Source organism: Triturus cristatus, chromosome 8 (assembly GCF_964204655.1).
Source record: "Triturus cristatus chromosome 8, aTriCri1.1, whole genome shotgun sequence".
NCBI lineage: Eukaryota > Metazoa > Chordata > Amphibia > Caudata > Salamandridae > Triturus > Triturus cristatus.
Genome location: NC_140591.1, coordinates 171,133,612 through 171,158,406, shown reverse-complemented (window position 1 = coordinate 171,158,406; position 24,795 = coordinate 171,133,612). Strand labels below are relative to the sequence as shown.

At 48.1% G+C, this 24,795-nt stretch overlaps 1 protein-coding gene across 3 annotated transcripts in view; it reads right to left on the bottom strand.

The window, feature by feature from the left end:
• Positions 1 to 24,795, bottom strand: part of BRWD1 (bromodomain and WD repeat domain containing 1) — a 2,304,433-nt gene that overhangs the window by 525,129 nt on the left and 1,754,509 nt on the right. For all 3 annotated transcript variants that reach the window (XM_085621250.1, XM_085621251.1, XM_085621252.1), the window contains one exon: positions 1,072 to 1,192. In XM_085621250.1, coding sequence (XP_085477376.1) covers positions 1,072 to 1,192 — 121 coding nt within the window. The remainder of the gene's footprint in view (positions 1 to 1,071; positions 1,193 to 24,795) is intronic.

Here is a 24,795-nt window from a genome sequence, read left to right as displayed (position 1 = left end):
TAGCCAAAGTCATTAGGCCTTGCTTTAATGTGCCAAAGCATGTAATACAAGCATTTGCAAATGCCCTTACATGAGTTGCATGCACAAATGCGCTTTTATAACTTTAAAGCCTGCCTTCCTGACTTTGTCAATGCTTAGAATTGTAGACAAAAATCACTGCTTTCTTTACAGGATGCATGTAGGAGATAAAGAATTGAACACAAGATAATTTAGTGTACTTTTTCGAATGTAAAATAGGAGAGATGTGACAAAATGGCCAAAGCTACTGACTTTGAAACCGGGGAACCAAGCTTGAGTTCCAGCATCGGCTAAACACCTTGTTCTTGGCAAATCAATTAATCTTCCCATCCCTTAAAATATGAATCTGGCATTGTGTAATGCAATCTGGTGCTGATGTAAAGCACTCTAATGTCCTCGAGCCACATTTGAGCTATTTAAAACTGCAAAAAAATAAGTACATAACTGAATAAAATATTCCCTTGTGCATTCCAACGAAATAACTTTTTGGAAGGCAGAATTCCACAACAGCCAATAACAAGAGGTGTGAGACTTCTAATCCTCTGGTGGAGACAAAGCCGATACTTTGTATACTTTAAAGAACGTGCCACAATATGCAATACAGAGAGCTCCACTGTCAAGCCAGAAGCAAAAAAAAAAAAAGGTTTTTGTTTCTGATCGTACTGAAAAACATAATGCTTAGATTCACAGTGGTAAGTATTTATAATAGGGATGACAACGAGGACTCAAACAATGTTTAACTTTATATGGTAGGCTTAAAAAGAAAGCAATGCAAAATCTCTACACATCTCCAATGCAAGTGATACATCTCTATGTTCATCTATTGAAAGATTAAATAACCAAAATAGAATGCTGAATAACGTAATTTTTATAATGCAGTCAGCAAAAGCATGCCGAATAACTGTAGTGCTCATTTAAAAAATATTTAACATCTAGCAGCACCTCAGTATGACATTTTCACTTACCGAAAAGCAATGTATCAATAAAATAAAGGAGGTGCCATTGAAGAATCATTCTTCCCTTGTGTATAAAAAGTAAAAGACTTCAAAATACCTGTAAAAACGATTCACTAGTCTCATCTGAATTGTACCAAGGTCTGTTGGATAAGCGACCACCATGCCATATGTGGGATAAATTGATAAATCAACTGGACCAGCAAACGCTTTGGCAATTTCTGTCAAAAAACAAAGTGATCATCTTATTTTATTTTTAGTTTTGTGGTGCCCTCTTTACTGACACCTACCACATATAAACATAATATTACTTCAGAGCACACACAATAGATTAAACCAGAAGGCATAGCTGTATTTTGTGTCTCTTTTGAATTATTATTATTGAAATGTTATAGTGCATGTGAGAAAATAAGAACTTTGTCAGATAACCATGCAACAGAAAGACACAGTATATTACTTCCAGGCATTGTGACTCAATGGTATAACAGTGTAGTACTCTAAGGACAAACTGTAACAGGCGTAGTGCAAGAGGGCTAGTTAGTGATGGGGAGGTAAGAGGAGAGTCAGAGACCAAATATATAATTTGACATGGTGGTAAGTAAGCAAACAAGACCATGCCTTGCTCCTTATCTGCAGTCTATTATATTTCTATACATACTCTTTGGCATGGTTTTCAATTGACATGCCTGGAAGAGAAAATGTCCTTTACCTCAGGAAATATAAAATGATGGGTAAAGAAGAACAGAATAGTTTCTTTGGTATTATGGCAGATTTATTTACGGACTGTACAAGTACCGTGACACCTATTGCTCGCCCCTTTGTGGAATGATTGAACGGTGGGTACCACACAATGGGACACTTTTTAAAGTGTATTTTGTATTAGGCTGTGGTTAATATAATTTCATCCACTCTTCTCAAAGTCAGCTTTCATGGTGGACAATCACATCATCCCCACTAGAACTGACTCTGTTATGTTACTGTGAGAGTGCGCACATAAGAAGAAAAATGTAATAAAGTAACACTTTCTGTACCAGATAATATTTGTAAACACAATTGAGGGACATTTTGTATACAGAAGTAGTACATATCACGCTTTTTATAACTGTATGATTAAAGTTATCAAGCAATATGACACATAGAAATGTATTCCATAAAGAAGGGATGTTCTTAAGTATGTCAGAGCTATACATAAAACAACAAATGTAGCCTATATTTAATCAGGATTCAATACATTACTACCATAATATAAGTGTGATCAGTAGAAATCAAGCAAGGGCAAGGTATAGCCACATTGTCAGAAAATAGAAAGGGAGACAAATTAAACTATGGGTGAAAAATGAAGTCCAGAATTCTCTTATATTTGGAAGAAGAGCATTCCATGTGGCTACAGCGAAATTAAGTGACTTAGATAGAAATGTCGGTCTGGACATCGGTTTTAAGTAAAAGAGCAATAATTGGAGAACACGTGTAAGTAATTCAATAAATCCATTGTTATTCCCGGATTTTAAAATTTTTGATGAAATTGTATCTTGCTTCATCAATATGTCTCTTTCAGTCTCCCACTGAGTCTACTGGAAACCTGAAAGTAGTAGCTATACCTCCATGAATGTGCTCTGGAACGGGAACGTAAACAATCCAGCTGCATAATAGCAAGTATCCTGACATTTTTTGTTTTGGCCTAGCAAGCGCAACCACCATGGGTGGACACTGAGGCCTAGGAGATCCTGCAAGTGAAGACCTTGAGCCTGGTTCTGTGGTCTAAAGGGGCGCACCAAATGTAGCCTTCAGCTGACAAGACTTTTGTGTGGGTCCTGGTGCACATACGTTAATAAGTGGTGGCAGAATACGCATTGATAGCCATAAACAGCCCTTTTCCTGTTTATGAAGACAGTGGTGCCTGCCGTCCCCACCAGTATAAAGCTCAGTTTGAACGTGGTGCCCAGACATTCTGTTGACATCAAAAGACAATATGCATGTGAACTGTATATCGTAATGGTAGCAAGGTATAATGTTAAATGCAATAATATGCCTACCTGACCAGTGGGACTCTTTATGCATAACCCTTATAAGACACAGCAGAAGATGGAAGTTGTGGATTAGCCCTCCCAGGCAATAAAATGTACTGTTGGTATGTCTGGGTTGGAGGTAATCCCAGACAATTGAGTGTGGGATGATAGAGACAGAACTGCTTTGAAAATTCAGTAAAGACCATTCCATTTGGTGGAGGGACTGCAGATTATCTCTTTCAGAACACTGACATCAGGTCTGATAGTGGGCAGGGGGAAGTGAGTCAGCAGATTCTGCTCAGATGTAAAAGGAATCTTTCAGGCAGATCCTGCCCTTTCAAGTGCTAATCCGAAAGAGGGCAGTTAACAGCCAACTACAGACCTTCACACGTGACTGTGCTGTTGTGAGTATTCCAGCTGGAGTCACCACTCAACATTACCTGCTGTGACGTGCCTCACTAAAGACCAAGACTATACCTGCTCCACAGAGTTGGAATACACAAAGAAAATCAAATGCTCCTAACCAGTTGCAGGCCCTACACTGTGGGATCCATCTCTCTGGTCTGCAGAATTACTATATAAGTGGGACCCAAACGTTCACACTCCGTTCCAGTTTTCAGTGCTTAGTCCATGCAGAGAAACAACTTCCAGGAAGGAAAAGCCAGGCTGTTGTGCCCAGGAGTCTTGGGACAGCTTCAGAAATCTCAGACTACAATGAGAAGTTTAACCAGTGCCGACCCAAGTTTTGTGTGGATCTCCCAGCTTCCCTGACCTAACCTCAAGTCAATCATGCACCCTGCAAGAGGTGCAACCACTACAGTGAGGATCCACCACAGTTGTTGTGCAGCTACGAGCGACTGGCAGTACTTGGAGCCAAGAACGATTGGCAGTACTTGGAGCCAAGAGCGACCATGACCTGTGAAAAAAACAATTAGAGCTAACGTGACTGGAACAAAAATAGTTATGATTGAGTGATCTGATCCTCCCAGAAGATGTCACATTCAAGCACTTAAGCACTGGTATAGGTTATGCCAACAGGTATAGTCTCCACTTATTGTGTCTACATGCCAGCAGTGCTCCCAAGGAGACTGAAGTTGAACCATGAGCTGCTGACCAGACACACTAAGAGAATCCAAAGAAGGTGGACTGTGCCATGTCTAATTCAAGAACACCGGACTCTTAGCATCTGAGAGTCAATAACCAGAAAAAACAAGGAACTGCTGTAATCTTCATGAGTGTCTGCCTCTAACGTAGGTTGGGACAACACCATAACTTTAAAGACTCAGAGATTGGGCATTTTTAAGTACTAATCCACGGTTCACAGAACAAGGTAAGTTGCTTGTGCACTCTATAGTGAGCATGTATTTGCACATAAATTAAGCTAAATTAGCTGCAGTGAGAAAATCCCCATAGAAAGTGTAGAAACGTATGCTCTTGTTATCTCTGTGTATTATGTGCTGGAATATATTAAAGCTGGACAGTATTTGTTTCATAGCTGTGGACCTTTTAGTCTCTGCTCCCACAGAACCTAACTTAGAATGCTTGGGCTGCTCACCACGCTACCAATGAGGATCAAGTGTTGAAAGGGTGTGCTTGGTATTTCAATGGATCAGGCCTCAGGACAGCAGAAGTAAAAGGCCAAAAGTCGCCCTGGCTGGGGCCCAGTAGCCCCTGCTTGTTGTGTTACCCTAAAACGGGTTCTAGGATAGTGGCTGGTCAAGGGGGTTGAAGGTAGCCGAAAGTTACCATAACATTTAAAGGGCTAAATCACTAATATCCACGATATTCAGGACGAATGTCTGTACATGCAAAAGGCCTGTTTCCATCGGTCTCTAGCCATCTATTGGGATAGAATCCTGACTGTCATTCCCCACACACATGGTTGATCCTGCAGTGTTTACTTTTTCAAGACTTTCAGAAATAAAAATAGTTGTTGGATAATGGGGGACAGCTATATGTAATCAAGGGCGGTCTTTTTTAAATACGATGTTTGATACCCTTTAGGATTTCCACTTTACTAAACAGCCTATTAGCTCAGTGAAGCTGGGAATACAGAGGTAAAAAGATGGCCTGGGCATGAATGAGCTTTGTTTTTAGAATCTATTTACATCCCTAATGGAAAAACAACATTCCTTAAGGGTCTTCAACTTAACCAGTCTACTCATCTATGGCTCACCACTTTCCTGCTCTCACTTTTACTGTTCGGAACAACACATTGCCTGGGATTCAATACATTCACAAAATATCATTGCTTTGAGTATGCTTATCTCATATTGTTCCTAAAATGGTGCAGTTTCCTCAACCATATATTCCTATTTTCAGTTGACATGAGCCATTTTATTAGACTTCTTTGGAGTGTTGGTTCTAACTATTTTACCAAGGGCAAAAGTCTTGCCAAATCTGCCAGTGCCTTACTGTAATTCAACACCATTTCACTAGCCTCCATGTCTGGTCAGTGCCAGATATGGCATAATTCCAGCTGATTATTTAATTTGTGTAGCTTCATTTCTAGCCTACTTTTACTGTTCTTCTGTCTTTGACTTCCAGTACTATAAAAACTATACTATTTTGTGATCTGCCGAGTTTTGCTTCGATGATGGTCTGGAATGATAGCGGACAGTCTTTTCTTATGTGTCAGTAGTTTGCCAAGCTACATTAGTCCAAGCTCTTACAGTGTGACGCCTAAATTCAAAGCTGAAACATCCTCCAGATAGTGAAACCAGAAAATGAAGTCGCCTAAAACCATTACTTGTGAGAGGCATCACCAGTGGCATAATCATCTCAAACAGATCAGCGTTCTTTGGAGGACGATTTATTAAAGTGATGGCCATGGTCTCAGGTGGAATGATTGAGACTTTTTTTCCCAATAAATCAAAAAGGAATTAAAAGGGCCAGGTGAGGGAATTGAGATGTAAAGTCACTGTAGTCTAATTCAGTGTTTACAACCATTGTACTTCCCAATTATTTCTATCACCTCATATAATCATAACCAATGCTGGGGCAGCTGACAAAGGTTTTTTTTAGCTTTGTAAATGAACATTAATTTATTGGGCAAAGGGTTCACCTAATGAACGTGTAAACTGGGTTCCCAGCCGTAGGTGCCATCCTTACGCACCAGCACTTTAGTTCTAGTTTGGACTATCACTTTTACAATTTTGTTTTTAGTAAACCTAGTTGCTCCAGTTGGTGTGTATGATGGTTATGAATTTTTTTTTTTTCTTTCTTAGTCTTTTTCCTTCCTCCTCCACACATGGAAAATGTAGTATATTGTAATGATTTTAATGAATTGAACAATAAAGAATCAATACCTCATATAATCCGTCAACTTTCAGGAATGGCAAAAAGCAGTGGGAGACTTTATGCATTAAAACACTTCTTTATCATTGTAACCCAATGCCTTCAAAGAGTGAGAACTTCAGTAATGCTAAATCATTTAAAGACTACTAAACGCACAAGATACTTACCTTCGGTAACGATATACCTATAAGAAACATTAGTAATGATAGATTCCGTACCTTAGAATTACCCCCGGCGTCAGACTGGATCCGAAAAGTTTGTCAGCAGTACCCCTCCGCGTCGGTAGGTGTAGTCGTGCGGCTCCACGTGCCTTGTTGGCGCCGAGATGACGTCGCTGGAGCTACTTAGACGCGCCCACGCGCGCTGACGTCAGTTCTGTACACTACTTTCCGCGCCAGGAACGCAGAGCCATGCAAGAAACTGACCACTGGTGCCATGAAACTAGGGTCCTGAAAGGGATTACCTTAACCCTAGAAATCAGTTCACAGAACGGGGAGGATGGGTGGGGCGGTAAGGAATCTATCACTACTAATGTTTCTTACAGATGTATATCGTTACCGAAGGTAAGTAACTTGTGCATCTGAAAGAAACCCATAGTGATAGATTCCTTTCCTTAGAATAGATACCCCAGCAATACTAACCTCGGTGGTGGGTCTGCGAACCAAGATCACACCAGAAAATCCTGGAGGACAGAACGGCCAAAGAAGCCATCTCTCCGGACTTGGCTGTCCAGGCAATAATACTTACTAAACGTGTGCAGCGAGGCCCAGGTAGCTGGATGACAGATGTCATGCAAGGGAACTCCCCGTCCCAAAGCAGTAGTGGCTGCCGACGCCCTGGGAGAATGAGGGCACAGCCCCACCTGAGGCTCCTTTTTAGCCAAGAATAACAAGTCTTTATGTGCAGTACGACCCACCGAGAGATGGTCCGCGTGTGCACGGCCCGACCTTTCTTGGCGCCCATGTAGCCAACAAAGAGCTGGTCATCCACCCGGAACTGTTGTTTGCGGTTCAGGTAGAATGAGAAAGCACGTTTTGGAGCCAGATGGTGGAGCCTCTGTTCCACTTTTGAGGGATGCGGAGGTGGAAAGAAGGTGGGCAAAGTGATGGTCTGCCCGATATGAAAGGCAGTGACAACCTTTGGGAGAAAGGATGGACAAGTTCTTAGAACCACTTTGTCCGGATGGACAGAGAGAAAAGGAGGTGTAGAAGAAAGAGCCTGGAGCTCACTCACTCTTCTGGCAGAGGTGATGGCCCCCAGGAAAGCTGTCTTTAAAGAGAGAAGACGAAGAAGACAGTTGTGAAGTGGCTCAAAGGGGGCACACATCAGATATGTCAAAACCAGGTTCAAGTCCCACTGAGGCATTATGAATGGAACAGGAGGGAAAAGATGAGTAAGGCCTTTCAACAATCTATCTACAACAGGGGACTGAAAAGGGAATGCTGATCTGGAAGCCGTAAAAAGGCTGAAATGGCCGAGAGATAGCCCTTGATAGTGCCCAGAGCAGAGCCCTGCTGGGCCAAAGAAAGGACCTCTGAAAGGGGGGGCAGAAAGGAGATCCACAGCCTTTGCTGTGCACCATGCCACAAACTTATTCCACCTGCAGGCATATACCGTCTTAGTGGAGGGACGCCTGGCTGCCAAGATTACTTTACAAACTTCGGGAGGCAGGTCAAAAGACGTCAACTGCCGCCGCTCAATCTACACACAACGAGGTGGAGGCTGGACAGGTTTGGGTGGAAGACCGTCCCCTGTTGCTGCGACAGAAGATCCTCCTGAAGAGGCAGTCGGATCGGGGGATCGATAGCCATGCTGAGTAGCTCGGGATACCATACTCTTCGAGCCCAGTCCGGAGCCACAAGAATGACTTGGGCCCGGTCGTGCTTGATCTTCTTCAGTACTCTGGGTAGAAGTGGTATAGGCGGAAAGGCGTATAGTAGACCAAAACTTCACTTGCGACGAGAAACGCAGCCTAGCAAGTGCCGCCTTGGAAATTCCAACGCGCAGAACTGATGACATTGCGTGTTCTCTTCGGTGGAGAATAGATCTGCTGAAAGAGACCTTGTGCAACGTCTGAGTGCAGACGCCATTCGTGATCCATCATGCACTAACGGCTGAGTTCGTTCGCCCTGGCATTCAGAGAACTTGCCAGATGTTGAACCACCAGAGAAATGCCCTGATGTTCCAGCCATGTCCAGAGATGAAGAGCCTCCTAAGATAGGGTCCACGACCCCACCCCGCCCTGTTTGTTGCAGTGCCACATGGCGGTGGTGTTGTCTGTGAACACCTGCACTACTCTCCCCTTGACAGAGGGAAGGAATGCTTTCAGTGCAAGTCGGATCGCCGAAGCTCCAGAAGGTTGATATGGAGCCGGGACTCCGCCAGAGACCAGAGTCCTCTGATCTCCGCCTCTCCCATGTGGCCACCCCATCCCAGAAGGGACGCGTCAGTCACCACTGTGTGTCCCGGCTGGGGAAGGGAGAGGGATCTGCCATTGACCCAATCGCGATTCGTGAGCCACCACTGCAATTGTTGTGCAGTGCCCTCCGAGATCTGGACGTTATCGGACAGGTTGCCCTGATGCTGTGCCCACTGGAACTTCAGGTGCCACTGCAGAGCCCGCATATGCCATCTGGCATGATCCACCAACAGGATGCATGAGGCCATCAGGCCCAGTAGCCGGAGGGTCATCCTGACAAACCCGGGATAGAGGCTGAAAGATCAGAATAATAGCTTGAATATCCCAGACTCGCTGCTCAGGAGGATAAACCTGAAACTGCGCCGAATCCAGAACCGCTCCAGTGAAAAGGAGCTTCTGAGAGGGAATCAGGTGCGACTTCGGCACCTTGTTGGAGAATCCCAGCAAATGCAGGAGGTCGGCCGTAGCCTGGAGGTGGGAGACGACTGCCTGGGGCGAGCCCGCCTTCAACAACCAGTCATCGAGATAGGGGAAGACTGGGACCCCTGATCTGCGCAGATGAGCTGCAACCATCGCCATCACTTTCGTGAACACCCGAGGGGCGCTGGTAAGGCCAAAAGGGAGCATGGTGAACTGAAAGTGCACAAAACGCCGGTGGGCCGGCAGGACGGGAATATGAAAGTAAGCGTCCTGCAAGTCCAACGCTACCATCCTATCTTGCGGGTCCAGGGCAGACAAGACCTGAGCAAGTGTGAGCATCTTGAACTTCTCCTTCCGGAGGAAGCGATTGACGTTCCGAAGGTCTAAGACAGGACGCAGACCCTTGTCCTTCTTGGGGACCAGAAAGTAGTGGGAATAACAACCACAACCTACTTCTGGCCCAGGAACGCGCACGATGGCCCCCTTGGCCAAGAGGCCCGAGACTTCCTGCTGAAGAAGCGCAAGATGGTCCCCCGACATGCGGTGGTATTGAGGTGGCATGGCTGGAGGGGAAGTTTTGAAGGGGAGGGAGTAGCCCATTCGTACAATTTGCAGCACCCACTTGTCCGATGTGATGTTGCGCCAGTGGGGGACATGATGGCGAATTCTCCCGCCCACTGGCATTTGATGGGCCTGAAAGGTCAGACTAGGAAGGCTTAGCAGTGGATGCTGTGGGGTGGAGGTGGACTGACCTGCCCGCTGGCCCCCAGAACCGCCTCGACGGTTCCCACCTCCGCGGCCGCGCTAAGGCTGTTGCTGCGCAGGCCTGCAGCTCTGGAATGAACAGGTTGTGGCACCCCTTCTGGGGCATGAAAGGAGCTAAAAGCGGAAGGCAGAGGAGGGTGAGTGGCCGACAGGCCCAAGGACTTGGCCGTAGCCCGTGATTTCTTAAAACGCTCAAACGCACTATCCGCCTTATTGCCAAAAAGGCGAATGCCATCAAAGGGCATGTCCATCAAAGTGTTCTGGACATCCCCAGAGAAGCCAGTTACCTCAGCCAGGCGTGGCGCCGAAGCACCACCGTCGTGGAAATCGCCCTGCCCAGCGAGTCGGCAGTATCAAGCCTACAAGGAATGGTGAACTTTGCTGCGTCTCTCACAGCTGCTATAGCTTGGGAGAGTACTGTCCGTGCCTCCTCCGGACAGTTGGGCAGCACCTGCGCAACCGTATCCCACAGAGTGGGAATAATGGCCCAAGAGGCATGCAGTGTTCACCGACCGCAGCCCTAAGCTGGCAGAAGAAAACCGCTTCTTGCCAAGCTGCTCCAGCTTCTTGGATTCCCTAACCGGAGGTGCGGAAGGGAACGTGCTCTGGGAAGCAGAGGCTTGGACAAACAAGCTCTCGGGAGTGGGGTGTTGGGAAAGAAAGAGGGGGTCGCCCGGAGCCGGGCGATGGCGGCGGGCCACATTCCTGTCCACAGGAGCCCCTGTGTTGGGCCTGGACCAAGTGCCAAAAAGGACGTCAGAATGTGCATCATTAAATGGCAGTAAGGGCTCCGAAGAGGTTGCCGCTGGCTCAAGCGAGGTTAGTCCTGACGGCCACCGTAGGGAGTTCGAGGTGGAGGGTCTCGGCTGCCCTACGTACTACCACTGCGTAACTGGCTCCCTCCTCCTTAGCCACGGTAGGAGGAGACAGCATGCCAAGGTCAGGTGAGGCATCAAGACCACTGGCATCCCCCAAATCCTCTACCCAGTCCGGATCATAATCGCACTGTTGTGTGAAAGGGTCCTCAGACCCCTCCCAGTCCTCCCCTTCCTCAGAAGTCTGCGAAACAGGCTGAAAATAAGGAGGATGGACATAGGGGAAAAAGGGCCCCATCGGCGCCGAGCGGTGCAGATCCGGCACCGTGTCCGGTTCAGGGCAAAAACTGGGGTCGACGTCGTCCCGAGGAGCAGGTGACGTCGGATGTGGTGCCGGTGGGGTCGACGTCAGTGGAGGTGTTACAAGGTCAATGGAAGGACAGGGCCCCCAGTCGGGCCCGCGACGACCGTTGGCACACCGGCGGGGCAACCGACCCAAAGAGTCGGGCCATGGCAGCAAGAAACTCTTGCACCTGGGCAGGAATCGCTGACGGACCCTGAAAGGGTGGGAAGGCCGGCGGCGATGTCGGAGGCCGCCACCCGCACCCTCAGCCACGACGAGAAGTCGAGGAGTGACAACGCTTCTTCGACTTCTTATTGAAATGCTTCGACTTACCTGACCCCGAATGCGAAGACTTAGATCCAGAGGAACGATGGTGACGACACCGCGACCGGTCCGTCGACCTCCCACGGGACCGGGACCTTGAGCAGCATGGAGCCGACTGCCGAACATACAGCAACTTACAGGACCACTCCAGCAAAGTCTTCGGCACCATGGCCCGGCAGTCGGGGTACGACTTGGAGTCGTGGTCACGCCCCAGGCTGTAGAGACACACGCGGTGTGGGTCCGTCACCAACATCATGCGGTGACAGTCCCCACAGTTCTTAAAGCCGGGCATCCCTTCGACACCAGGAGTCGATCGACTTGAAGAAATTGAGACAAAAGGCCTTGAAAAAACTCCGTCAAAAAGTGACTGGGGGTACTTGCTCTTCCCAGATCTGCGCTTGCTGAAGCGGAAAAAGAAAGAACAGATGTCAGAGCGCGTGGGCCCGTCTAAGTAGCTCCAGCGACCTCAAACTCGACACTTAGAAGAATTTCCAAGTGAAAACCACTCAATGTTACCCTATGGAGAAAATGTAAGTTATCAGCTCTCAGGTAAGTACTCGACTGGCAGAGTTAAGGTTCTGGGGCAAGACTCAGGGGTCTCCCAGGTTCAGGTTTATACTGTTGTTGCATCCTCAACGACACAGGGGCGGCCGAGTGCAAAGAGAGTAGGCCCAATGTTAGCCTATGGCGGGCAGGGGGCCTTTGGTTGGTGGCTGCTAGAATGCAGGCCACACGGCTGTGGGATCAAAGCCCCTGGTCACTTACTCAGGGCAAGTGGGGAAGTCGAACAGGGTAGTTGGTGCACCCTCAGCGGCACTGGGGCAGCTGGGTACTGTGGGCTTCTGGGCCGTCAGGTGCCCAATGGATTTCAATGGGAAAGCTGCGAGACGAACAAAGGCTGCAAACTCGGGGATGGTGATTCTTCAGGTGCTACCACCACTTCAAGAGGTAAGTTGGGAAGCTGTAGGTTGGGTATGTAGGTTGGGTAAACACCCAGGAGTTGGGCACAGGGGGCGCATGGGTGTCTTTTGGCGTCGGGAAATCTTACCCTCTGCTGGTAGCAGTTGGTGGGGTCCCTGGAGTTGAGGCTGCAGGCGTCGTCAGGAGCGTCAAGGTGAGTCCTTAAGTGCTAGATTCTGGGTCACAGTCGCCGGGGGTACGTCCTCGACCCAAAGATGGCCTTCGAAGCCTGGTAATAGGCTTCCATCTGGGTCCTAGTCACCCCAATGCCAGGAAATGGGGGGCAGGCGGGGGTCGACTGTTGCGGGCCATGTCCAGTAAAGACCGGGAGCAGCGGGCACCGTTATCATGACCACGCAAGGCCGACAGCCCCCCTTGACTACTTCTTGTGCTTACCTGAGGAAGGCGAGCAACGTCCTCGGGAATGACTCCGAGACCTGCCTCGGACAGGAGACCTAGCTCGAGACTAAGACCAGCGACGCTTGGACTCCAAACAGGACATCCAGATGGACAATTTCATCCTACGTTCCCACAAGGACTTCGCTTCAGCTTCCGACAGGCGTCGCACTCCTCGGAGTCGTGGTGCTCACCCAAGCACCATATACAGATTGCGTGTGGATCAGTCGCAGACATCTACCGCTTACAGGTCTCACACAATTTGAAGTCCGAAGGAATCGCACACTGTTCCCGGACGCAAAAAGGCGTCAGTAAGGCCAGATGAACCCACTTCTCCTGGATCCGCGTCGCAGGTGCGAAATAGAAGAAAACCGACGGCGCGCCGGGAGGGACTTATATGGCTCCACTGACACCATATCTGTGAAGGACTTCAGGGTGGACCCATGCGACGCCATCCCCCGGCGCGCAGAGGTACTGCTGACTGGCGCCTGGAGGATATTCTAAGTTAAGGAATCTGTAGCTAGATGTCCATCAGGTATTACGTTTCTGGGAGGTTTTGTAAATGTATGGGTATGTGCTGAGAGTTTTGGTAAGGCGGCTATGGGATGTTTTTGTTTGTTGGAGGCACCAATACAGCACTTTACTTATACAAAAAGTCAATTGGCAACACACAGCTCAGAGCGCATCACATTTACAGGAGGATAAAATGGGAGGAGTCAAGTTAATTACATGGAACGTATGCGGGCTAGGGAACCCTAAAAAGAAACGTCAAATTCTGGTATGCATGGATAGACACGGCATTGAGAGTGGGATCCTTCAGGAAAAACACCTAAGATCAAATGACACAATAGCCTTCACAGGTGCATGGGAGAGTATATATGCCAGAGGCATAGCTATACTTCCCAAAAAATCATTGAGATTTCAACTGACATATCAACATGGGGACACTGAGGGTCAATATTGATTCATAGATTCAACTTTGCGGACCCTGGGTTTTTAACAGATATTATGTCCATGTGCCAACAGAGCACCACACACAATATCTGGGGAGGAGATTTTAACCTAACCCTAAATCTATAGATCGATAGTAGTAAAGAACAACTTACTTACCTTCGGTAATGATATATCTGTAAGAAACATAGGTTAGTTATAGATTCCTTACCTTAGAATTACCCCCAGGCGTCAGACTGGATCCGGAGAATTTTCATCGGCAGTACCCCTGCACGTCGAAAGGTGGCGTCAGCTGACTCTGCTTTCGTCGTTGACATCGTGGTCACCATGATGACGTCGCAGTAGCTACTTAGATGCCACCCTTGCGTGCTGACGTCAGTTCTGTACACGACTTTCCACGCCTGAAGCGCAGAGCCATGCAAGACACTGACCACTGGTGCACAAAACTAGGGCCCTGAAAGGAAGTCCTTAACCCTAGAAGTCAGTTCGCAGAAGGGGGAGGATGGGTGGGGCAGTAAAGAATCTATAACTAACCTATGTTTCTTACAGCTATATCGCTACTGAAGGTAAGTAACTTGTTCATCTGAAAGAAACAGTTCGCTATAGATTCCTTACCTTGGAATAGATACCCCAGCAAAACCAACCCCGGAGGTGGGTCTGCAAACTAAGTTCACACCAGAAAGTCCTGGAGAACGGAACAGCCAAAGAAGCCGTCTCTCCAGACTTGGCTGTCCAGGCAGTAGTATTTGGTAAATGTGTGCAGTGATGCCCACGTGGCTGCCTGACAGATGTCATTAATGGGGACTCCTCATCCCAAAGCAGTGGCAGCTGCTGTCGCCCTGGGGGAATGGGCGCACCACCGGAGGCTCCTTCTTTGCCAAAGAATAGCAGGCTTTGATGCACAGAACGACCCACCTGTAGATGGTCCTTTTGTGCACGGCCCAACCTTTCTTAGCGCCCATATAACCAACAAAGAACTGGCCTCCCACCCTAAGCCTAAGGAAGGCTAAAATGGCAGAGAGATAGCCTTTAAGAGTGCCCAGAACAGAGCCCTGCTAGGACAAAGTAAGAAGGAACAAGAGTACTTCAGAAAGAGGGGAGAAAGGCCATCCACAGCCTTTGCTGTGCACCATACCACAAATTTGTTCCATCTGCAGACGTATGCCGTCTTAGTGGAGGGACGCCTGGCTGCCAAAATAACATCACAGACTTCGGAAGGAAGGTCGAAAGCGGTCAACTGTCACAGCTCAAGCTCCACGCAAGGAGGTGGAGGCTGGACATGTTTGGGTGGAGGACTGTCCCCTGCTGCTGCGACAGAAGTCCTCCCGAAGAGGCAGTCAGATTGGAGGATCGATGGCCATGTGCATCGATTACCAGACTCTTCGTGTCCAATCCAGAGCCAGAAGAATGACTTTGGCCCGGTCACGCTTGATCTTTTTCAGCACTCTGGGCAGAAGTGGTATAGGCGGAAAGGCTTATAGAAGACCTCAACTCCACTCACGACGAAAAGTGTCGCATAGCGAGTGCCGCCTTAGAAATTCCAATGCGCAGAATTGCTGACATTGCACGTTCTCTTCGGTGGCAAATAGATCTCACCAAGGCTCTCCCCACTGCAGGGAGAGACCTTGGGCCACCTCCGAGTGAAGACACCAATCATGATCCATCATGCACTTGCAGCTGAATTCGTCCACACTGGCGTTCTGCAAACCTGCCAGGTGTTGAACCACCAGGGAAATGCCCTGATGTTCCAACCATGTCCAGAGACGGAGAGCCTTTTGACATAGGGCCGCGACCCCACCCGCTCTGTTTGTTGCAGCACCACATAGCGATGGTGTTGTCAGTGAACAACTGCAATACTCTTCCCCAGACAGAGAAGGAATGCCTTAAGTGCAAGACGGATCACCCGAAGCTCCAGAAGGTTGATGTGGAGCCCGGACTCCACCGGAGACAGGGCCTCTGATCTCACCCTCTCCCATGCAGCCCAGTGATGCATCCGTCACCACTGTGAACTTCGGTTGGGGAAAGGAGAGGGATCTGCCGTTGACCCAATCCCAGTTTGTGAGCCACCACTGCAAGTGTAGTGCAGTGCCCTGCGAGAGCTGGACGTAATCGCACAGATTCCCTTGAAGCTGCGCCTGTGAGAAGTTGGCCTGATATATGTCACTAATTCTAGTGTACACCTTGTATCAGTCCAAACAACCCTTATGGTGATTGGTTGTAAAGTCAACCTTATAGACCCGCTATCCTAGTGGTAGCATGGACAAGAGCAGTCTTAGGCTAAACTCTGAATGGCATGTGAAGCCAGCTGTTATACCATTAGTAATCCCTTGAATACCAAATGAAAGGACACCACAACAGATATATATAAAAATAGAATGTATTTATTCTAGTCAAACCCTCAGCACTCTTTATGAGATTCGAGGTAAGCACAACACAGTCTTATTTAAGCATACATTAAGTCACACAGGTAAGTAATACAGTTAGGCCCTAGGGGCCACGCAAACCATATACTAAGTAAGTGGTATAAGAACCACTGTCACAAACACAGGATAGGCCTAGGCCTAGGGAATCGCTGGGGCTACACTATACTACCAAAGGTAAGGAAGTGGGAGGCCCACGGGATTCAGGTGCAGAGTGGAAACACTCGCGTGTAATGCGTAAAAGTCGATAGAAATAGTAGTTATTAGAAATTAACAGTTTTAGGACACTTCTGGAATAGCTAGGAAGTCGAGACTTGGAAACTAGACCCTAGGATAGTCAATACCCTTGTGAGTACCGGAGTACTCAAGTTACCTAGCCCACGGGCTGCAGGTACATAGGTATGAACTTGCGTCGGGTTTAGTCGTTGACTCCTATGGATGCCTGAAGGAATGTTGCTGACAGGCAGTCAGTGAAGAGTGTCCGATGGATCCCAAGGATGGAATCAAGAAGGAAGGATACCTGCAAGCAGAAGGGACAGAGTCTAGGTCACCAGCTAGGAGCCAGGAAGGAACCAGGCGATGTCGTGAAGATGCAGGTGAAGAGGTGAAGCTTGTCGCAGCAGCCACGGGTACCAGGAGGCGTCGAGGACGACCAGGACCAGGAGAGGAGCTGTCACACGAAGGCTCTTGCTGTCGGCGGCGTCGATGTCGAGCTAGGACCCAACAAGCCTTGGCAAGCGGAACCCACGCAGGATGGAGGACTTGCTTCTGGTGCAGACCAGGAAGGTCTGGGGTGCTTCTCTTTCACAGAGGGGCGGGTGCCAGTCTGGAGGAGCCGGACCAGCAAGATGAAAACAAAGGTTCATCATCGCAGAGGCTACTAGCCAACGGGCCAGCAACCGGACAACACGTCGAGCAACTCAGGTGCAGAAGGGCCCCACGCAGAACACGTGAAGTGTGGGGAGCTGATCTTCTTTGCAGATGGTGCTCGGGATTGGGGCTTCTCAATTCCCCAAGCACAGCCTCGAGGAAGCCTCAGAAGTCGCGCTAGTCAGTTACTAGCCACTTTTCCCAAGTCGCCGGTCCCACGTCCCTCGTCGCCTCCACGGGTCTCAGCTTCGCTGCAGATGTGGGTCTGGGTCTGAGGTGTCTGGAAGTCTCGGCGCTGGTCAGTCTCTGCAGTCGTCCCTCGTAGGATCAGTCGCAAAGCAAGCAGCAGTCGCTGGATGGTGCCTGGTCGCCCAGGGTGGTCACTCCTTGGCCACAAGGAAAATTTCTTCAGTCTTCTTCCTGAGGTCGAATGTCGAAGGTCCAGAGTTTCTGTTCAAGTTGCAGATTCAGGTTAATCTAATCTAGCAGGGCTCAGATACCTACTGATATACTGGGCTAGTGGGCTGGGCTACCTGCAAGGTCCCTCCTATGGGTGGGACCAGGAAGGGTTACACCCCCTTTCCTTTGTCCAGTTTCGCGCCAGAGCTGGGGCTGGAGTGCCCCAGCACCGGTTTGAACTGGACTATGCATGGAGCACCTTGTGTGCCCCAGGCATGTCTCATTTCTTTCAGCCCTCCCTGCCCCAATACACTAAAGTCTGTCTGGGGAGGTGCTAGCACCTCCCCAAGCAGGAAACCTATTGTCCAGGTCTCCCTGGCAGGGAGGGCTCCCAGCAGCAGGAGGTCAGACTCGTGTCTGTGGCAGCAGCATCCATTTTGTGATGCTGAGGCTTTGGTGAGAGTTAAACAGCAAAGTAGGATTTTAACATGTCTCTCCCTCTAGAAGGGAGGAATAATATCCTCATCACCAGAAATGGTATGGGGGTATTATTCCAAAGTGTTAGACACCTTACACAACATGTTTTGATAAAGCCAAACCATAGTTACCATAACCGTTTAAGATTATAAGGTACTTTAAGAGTATATGGTAGGCTATATCATAGAACAGCTATAAGGACATGGTTCCGAAAGCTGCAGACAGGCTCAGCTCATGCTAGAGCACCATCTCACATGTTACCAAGCACTCTGCCTCCAGGATTGTTAGGTACACATGTGTCTATATATAAGGTAGGTATAGGAATACTACACCTAAGCAAGGGGTGACTACACGACCTTGCCCCAACTGAGTGATCAGCCAGTTGTGTCATGATGGGAGGCCAGCCAGGGGTGGCACAATACATGCTGCAGCCCCTGGTAGGCCTAGGGTACACCTATGCCCTGGGTACTTATAGTACACTGTACAGGGTCCAATAAGGTGATCCTTACCAATTGGGTATGTACCTAGGGTACACGGAGTCCATTTTAAAGAGAGAGCAGACAGCCTGAGACCCTGAATGGCAGGATCTCAGGCCAACTAAGTCGAAAAACCAGCTAGACACTAGGCAAAAAGTTTGGGGGTAACCATAGTCAGATATTCACCTTCCTACAGCGCCCACTGGAACTTCAGGTCCCACTGCAGAGCCGCATATGCCACTTGGCATGAACCACCACCAGGAGGCCATGAGGCCCAGCAGTCTCAGTGTCATTCTGACCGAAACCCGGGAAAGAGGCTGAAAGATCGGAATCATAGCCCGAATATCCTGGACTCGCTGTTCGGGAGGATAGACCCGAAACTGCATCTTGTCCAGAACTGCTCTGATGAAAAGGAGCTTCTGAGAGGGAGTCAGGTGTGACTTCGGTACTATGACCAAGAACCCCAGCGAATGCAGGAGGTTGGCCGTAGTCTGGAGGTGGGGGCCGTAGTCTGGAGGTGGGAGCCGACAGCCTGGGGCCAGCCCGCCTTCAACATCCAGACGTCCACATAGGGGAAGACTGGAACCCTTGATCTGCGCAGATGAGCTGCGACTACCACCATCACTTTCGTGAACACCCGAGGGGTGCTGGTAAGGACTAAGGGGAGCACGGTAAACTGAAAGTGCTCGTAGCCTACCATGAACCGCAGGTAACGCCAGTGGGCCGACAGGGCGGGGATGTGGAAATAAGCGTCCTGCAAGTCCAATGCTACCGTCCAGTCTCCAGGGTCTAGGGAAGACAGGACATGAGCTAGCGTCAACATTTTGAACTTCTCCTTCCAGAGGAAGCGGTTGACATTCCTGAGATCCAAGATAGGACACAGGCTTCTGTCCTTCTTGGGCACCAGAAAGTAGTGGGAATAGCAACCACGACCTACTTCTGGAATAGGAACTCGCGTGATGGCTCCCTTGGCCAAGAGTGCCAAAACTTCCAGTTGGAGAAGGGCCAGATGATCCTACGACATGCAATGGTACTGAGGTGGCATGGTAGGAGGGGCAGTCTTTAAGGGGAGGGAGTAGCCCCTTCGGACTATTTGCAAAATCCACCTGTCTGACATGATGGTGCGCCAGTGGGGGAGGTGATGGTGAATCCTCCCGCCCACTGGCGTTTGGTGGCTGTTAGAAATGGGATTTTTGGCAGGCTAGGGCGGGGGCCAAAGCCAGGCAAAAACCACCACTTTAGTCAGGATAAGGGAGTTACACTTCTAAAATAACCCCTGTTCACTCCCTTGGTAGCTTAGCACGAGCAGCCAGGCTTATTTTAGAGGCAGTGCGTAAAGCATTTGCACATAACCAACAGTAATACAGTGTACGCACTACAAAAGGACATCATGTCGTACTTTAGAATTTGGGACCGCGTAGGAGGCAGGGCCCTACCCCTGTCTATCCCGGTAATAGTGTACCGCGAATGGTTAATGCGGTATGTACAAGTGCTTTGTGTAACGTTTTAGCTATGAATGCACTGTGTATACGCTATTTCACATCACTACGTGGGTTCCATTTTGTATCGGTGGCCATCTTATGGTTGCCCTCACATAGGCTATATAGCATGAAGCGAAAACGGGCCTTTTAGAGCACATGTGCCTTTCTTTGACTTTTCTGTGACCTGGGCAGCTTGGCTCCGCCGCCCCAGGTCAAACTGGTCTCACGAGTTCCCCGTCCTCTGGCCACCTGTGATTAGCATCAGGGCTTGACACACCATAAAGTCTTTTCATCCTACACAAGCCTCCAGCTAATCTCTTTCTCACCTGACTGTTCCTGCTTTATGGCTTGTTTCCCAAAACAGGAGATGCTCATGTTTATTGGGGCCTATCGATATCTGATGTGGGATCTGAGCCTTGCTGGGTAAATAATTACGGGCTTGCTTAACTGGAATGTGGGATGGTCATCATGACTCTGCCTTTTCGTTTTGTAATGTATACTTTGAATGACCATACCATAAACTAAGGAATGTATGCCTGAGGCAGGAAATTCTGTATTTAAGGAGAAGCCCGTTTCTGTGATTTTCAGCAGTCTCCTGAGAACATACACGCTGTTGTACTTCTAGGATACCTGTAATTGGTCTGCAGCCAATAAACTGATCTTTGACTTCACCCAGAAGACTCTGTGTTTCTGTAGGTCTGAAACAGGAAGAACCCCGAAGTCATAGGGTGTGTTCCCCTGCACCGCTGGGCTTAAAATACCCAGAACTTCAGTTGGCGCCCAACTCGGCGCGATTTCAGCGGTACCGGTCCAAGCCAGAGGTTCGTGAGGAGCTTTGTGTGGAAATTCTGGAGGAAGGCCGCCACTTCATCGACCCCTGCATGTCGACGTGGTCCGAAAGTCTTTTCTGCGAGGTTCTCCGCGTCCAGACGGCTACGAAGGACTGCTGCCCTGATTAATCGCCCTGTTTTGGACCCTTGACGATTTTGGTAGAGCGAAACAATCGAGAGAGTCTTCTGGTGACGCCATCGATCATCAATATTCAGTTAAGTATAAGTGGAGCGTCTCCCAGTTTGAATTTGGTATCCTTCGGGATCATTTCGATTTGGTGCTTGCAAGTCCCAAAGCCAGAGGACTCGTGTATTCACGAGACTATCGTATCCGATAATCCTTTGACGTTTGAAACTAGACTAGTGAGCGAAGATGCCTGGTTCTAGTGTATTTTGTAGATTGTTTTGTTTGGGTTGTGGAAGGGATTTCCAGTTAGAGGATTCATGTCCGGTTCCTCCAATTGGAACTCCTACTTATGAGCTTTATGTAAAACATGGCGTGGGCCCCATTGCATATAATGAAATATGGATCCGATATACTAGAAAGGACGGTGTTTTAAAATGGCCCCAAAATGGTAGTTTCGATACAGATATCTTAGATAATTTGGAAGTTAAATTGTTTAAAAAGAAAGCCCGGCCGGCGATGTTTGATTCTTTCCGCCTATGGCGAAAGGAAGCCAAACAGAAGGAAATAAAGCTAGCGAAAAGGAATAAGAGCGAGAGAGGTATGTCAGTGATGCAAGCAGCTGTGCAATTTAAAGATAATGAGGAGGAACAAATGAATGAGCAATTGCACAGACAGCGCAAACTAGGGATTGATAAATGTTACAATGTTTTGTCACCCCTTGTGCAAGATGAGACAAAAGAGAAAGAAAAAGATTCCCTAATGTCCCATTTGTTAAGTTCGCCACCCCCATATGCGCAAAATGCCACCGCACCTCCACAGCTTGTAAATGCGCAGCCTCTAGTAAATATGCCGCAAGCCTTCCCGCAGCTGCCAGCTCCTCCTCAGCTGGCTCCTATCCCTGCAGTGCAGCCCTCTCAAGGGTCGCCAGTTTTGCTACCTGTTACCCCCGCGCTTTCTGCGACTTTGCCTAGCACGCCAGCGGTTTCCCCTGGCGCTCCTTCTTACACTACCCAGGTACCTGTATCTGAATCTGTTTTTCTTCCCTCTGTCTATCCCCCCGTTGTCGCCTCAACTTATCCTTCAGCACGACAACGACTAGCTAATGTAGTTACTAGTCTAATGTCGCCTCTCTTTGGGTCATCTAGTACGACTCCTGCCTTACAGCGTAAGCAATTGCGCAGTCAGCTGCCTGATTCTGACGAGAAAGAGGTGTTGGATCATATGGCGCGTAGGTGGATTGGTTTCCCTTCATGCTATGATGTGGAATCAGTTGTTGACTAGTTTCATCAATGGGATGCCCCGAAACAGAGGTATGTGTTTGAGAAAATGTGTGAAATCCTCTGTGAGGAATTGGATGATCATGGTAGAGATCCAAGCCCGCAGGAGTTGTGTCAAGTGAGATTCGATTTTGGAAAAGGTGTAATTGTGGGCCCCAATGTAGATAAAGCAGTTGCGACTTTACTGTCCCTCAGAAATGGCGATTGTCAGCAATCATTGTTTGACCAGGATTTCCCTGTAGGGAAGAAGGTAAAAGCGCGTCAATATCCGATGCGTGAGGTTCCCCCAGTTTGGAGACTTGCTGATCCAAATGCTGTTCCAGCTGTCCCAGCACATTTTCAGCGTGTTTGGGTGCATGTCCCTTGGAAACGATCTGAAGTAATAGCGCTTAAACAGACATTGCCTGACCCCCGTAAAAACCCTACCGGTTATTATAAGGAGTTGTCCCAAACTGCAGAGTCGTGTGTCATGAATTTGGCCGACATAGATATGCTGTTTGGGAATGTGGTTCCACAGCCTTTATGGGGATCCATTCGTAATGTAGATCACGCTGCAGAATTGGGTGACACATGGGCTAATATCGTAGCTGCAGACGCTAGACAAGTTGGTGGTGCAAAACCTGAGCCTTTGGTAGCAGAGCTCCCTGGTAGAATTATTACCTACATGAAAACTATAATGCCTGCGATGCGCGTAAATTGGGACAAACTATCCGCATGTAAGCAGAAGAAAGATGAGACAGTGTCTGATTTCTTCACTAGGTTTGAAGAAACGTTTATCGACCACAGTGGTCAAGACATGAGCACTGAAGGTGGCCAACGGTTATTTGTTGATAAATTTGTGCAGAATCTACTTCCCGAGTTGTGTAAGAAATTAAAAGACTCAGAAAGCTCTTGGGCTGTTTCCTCTTCAGCGCAAATACTGGCTACTGCACAGTATTATGAGAATAGAGACAAAGATGAGAAGGATAGAACAGATAAGAAAACGAAAGAACTAAAGACAAAGGTCCTCTTGCAGCAGGCTTATCCACCACGTGGAGGACAGAGTAATTATAGGCAAACACAAGGTATCTATCAGCAGCCCCAACAGTTTCGGAATAGTCAGCAAATAGATGGGTATTATCAACCACGAATTCCTGAAGTTTCCAACCAATGTTCATATTGCAAAGAGGAAGGTCATTTCAAATATAGTTGCCCTAAATTAATGCAGCGTAACAGTAATGCGTATGGCGCAAGAGGTAGAGGTGGTCAGCAAGCTCCTAGGGGTAGAGGGCGTGGAAATGCTCCCCAGAACGCGCGTCCTCTTCCGCCTCAAAATATTGTGGTAAATAATTTAATTACCGGGACTTAATTTGACAGAGAAAAATAATAAATATAGCTCAGTAAAATAAGAGGCAAAATCCGTGATATTAGAGGTTCGGAATGGGCTTTATTCCAATGGACGATTCGAATCGTGGCCTCCAAGTTCCATCACCACGGGGGTTCAGGAAGTGGAGTACAATATTTTATTGACAAGTAATCATTTTTATAGAACAGACATTACAATGAAACCAATGTAAGAGGCGTAACAATTGATAGCAAAGATAACATTTCACATGCGTAGCTGAAAGAGGCGTAATTGGGAGTAACAAGGAAACGTCATTGGTTGTGATGTCACATATGGGTGGACCTATGAAATAATTTCGCAATGTCAGCAGAAATACTTGGCAGAGATGCGCGCGCAGCAGCATGACGTGTGATTGACGTGCAACTAGGGGGTGAAGGGGACTTGACATTTAGCTCTACATGTGGAGACAAGAAGTCTGGGGGGTCAAGTCAACCTAATCCCAAATCATATCTAACATCCTATGTTTAAAGAACTATGTTATCCACAAAGGAAGGACTCTTGGACAAAATCTATTCTATACTGACTGTGTGTGCGTGCACAAGCGTCTAAGTGTCTACATGAGATGCAATGGGCAGAAACCTTCCATGGTAACGGGGCTATGAATTACTTGCATGAGGACAGAGAAACCGGGCCCTTTGCTCAATAGCTAAAGGAAATGTTTACTTAAACTACTAGACAAGAATGCATCGGCTGAGGAGCGAAACAGATAACTTGAAGGTGAAATACAGTTTTTGGCAGGCAGACAGACCGGCCGAGGCAGGCACTGTTAGCCGCACAGGGAGTAGGACAAAGTTCATGGATACAGATGTGAGCTCAGACTGGAGCTGTCAGAGGCAGAAAGCAGGGAAAGGCTTGATGGCAGAATCAGGGCCTACTCGCCTGAACTGCAAAAATGGAGTAACTAAGCCATATAAAGTCGGTGGCCTTTCGTACTTAGGAATCGAATATCCAGCCCATTCATGGCGGATCTGAAAGAGGACATGTTGACGGTGGGCGCACATGTATTTGCGTCTTCATAACTGGAACTGGAGGGAACATACATGTACTTGTAACATGCACATAGAACCGTTGGGGTCCAAGATAGGGGACATAACTGACCAGAAAAATCCATATTTCCACAATATCATAAATAGCTTTGATCAGCAGGCCAACGCGACTGGTAATACAGCTCAGTACTACAATAATGATTATTATGCAGAAGACGACAATGTAGAAGATGATGATTACTAGGACAGCCGTAGACAGAGAGAGGGAGTTGTTTCAGTGCCAGTGGATCAGAGCGGACCTTATGTTAAAGTAACTACAGCAAATGTAACGGAGCCCTTTCTGCTGGATACTAGTGCTGCAAAGAGTTCAATCATGCATTCAAAACTCCCTGGCGCGCCTT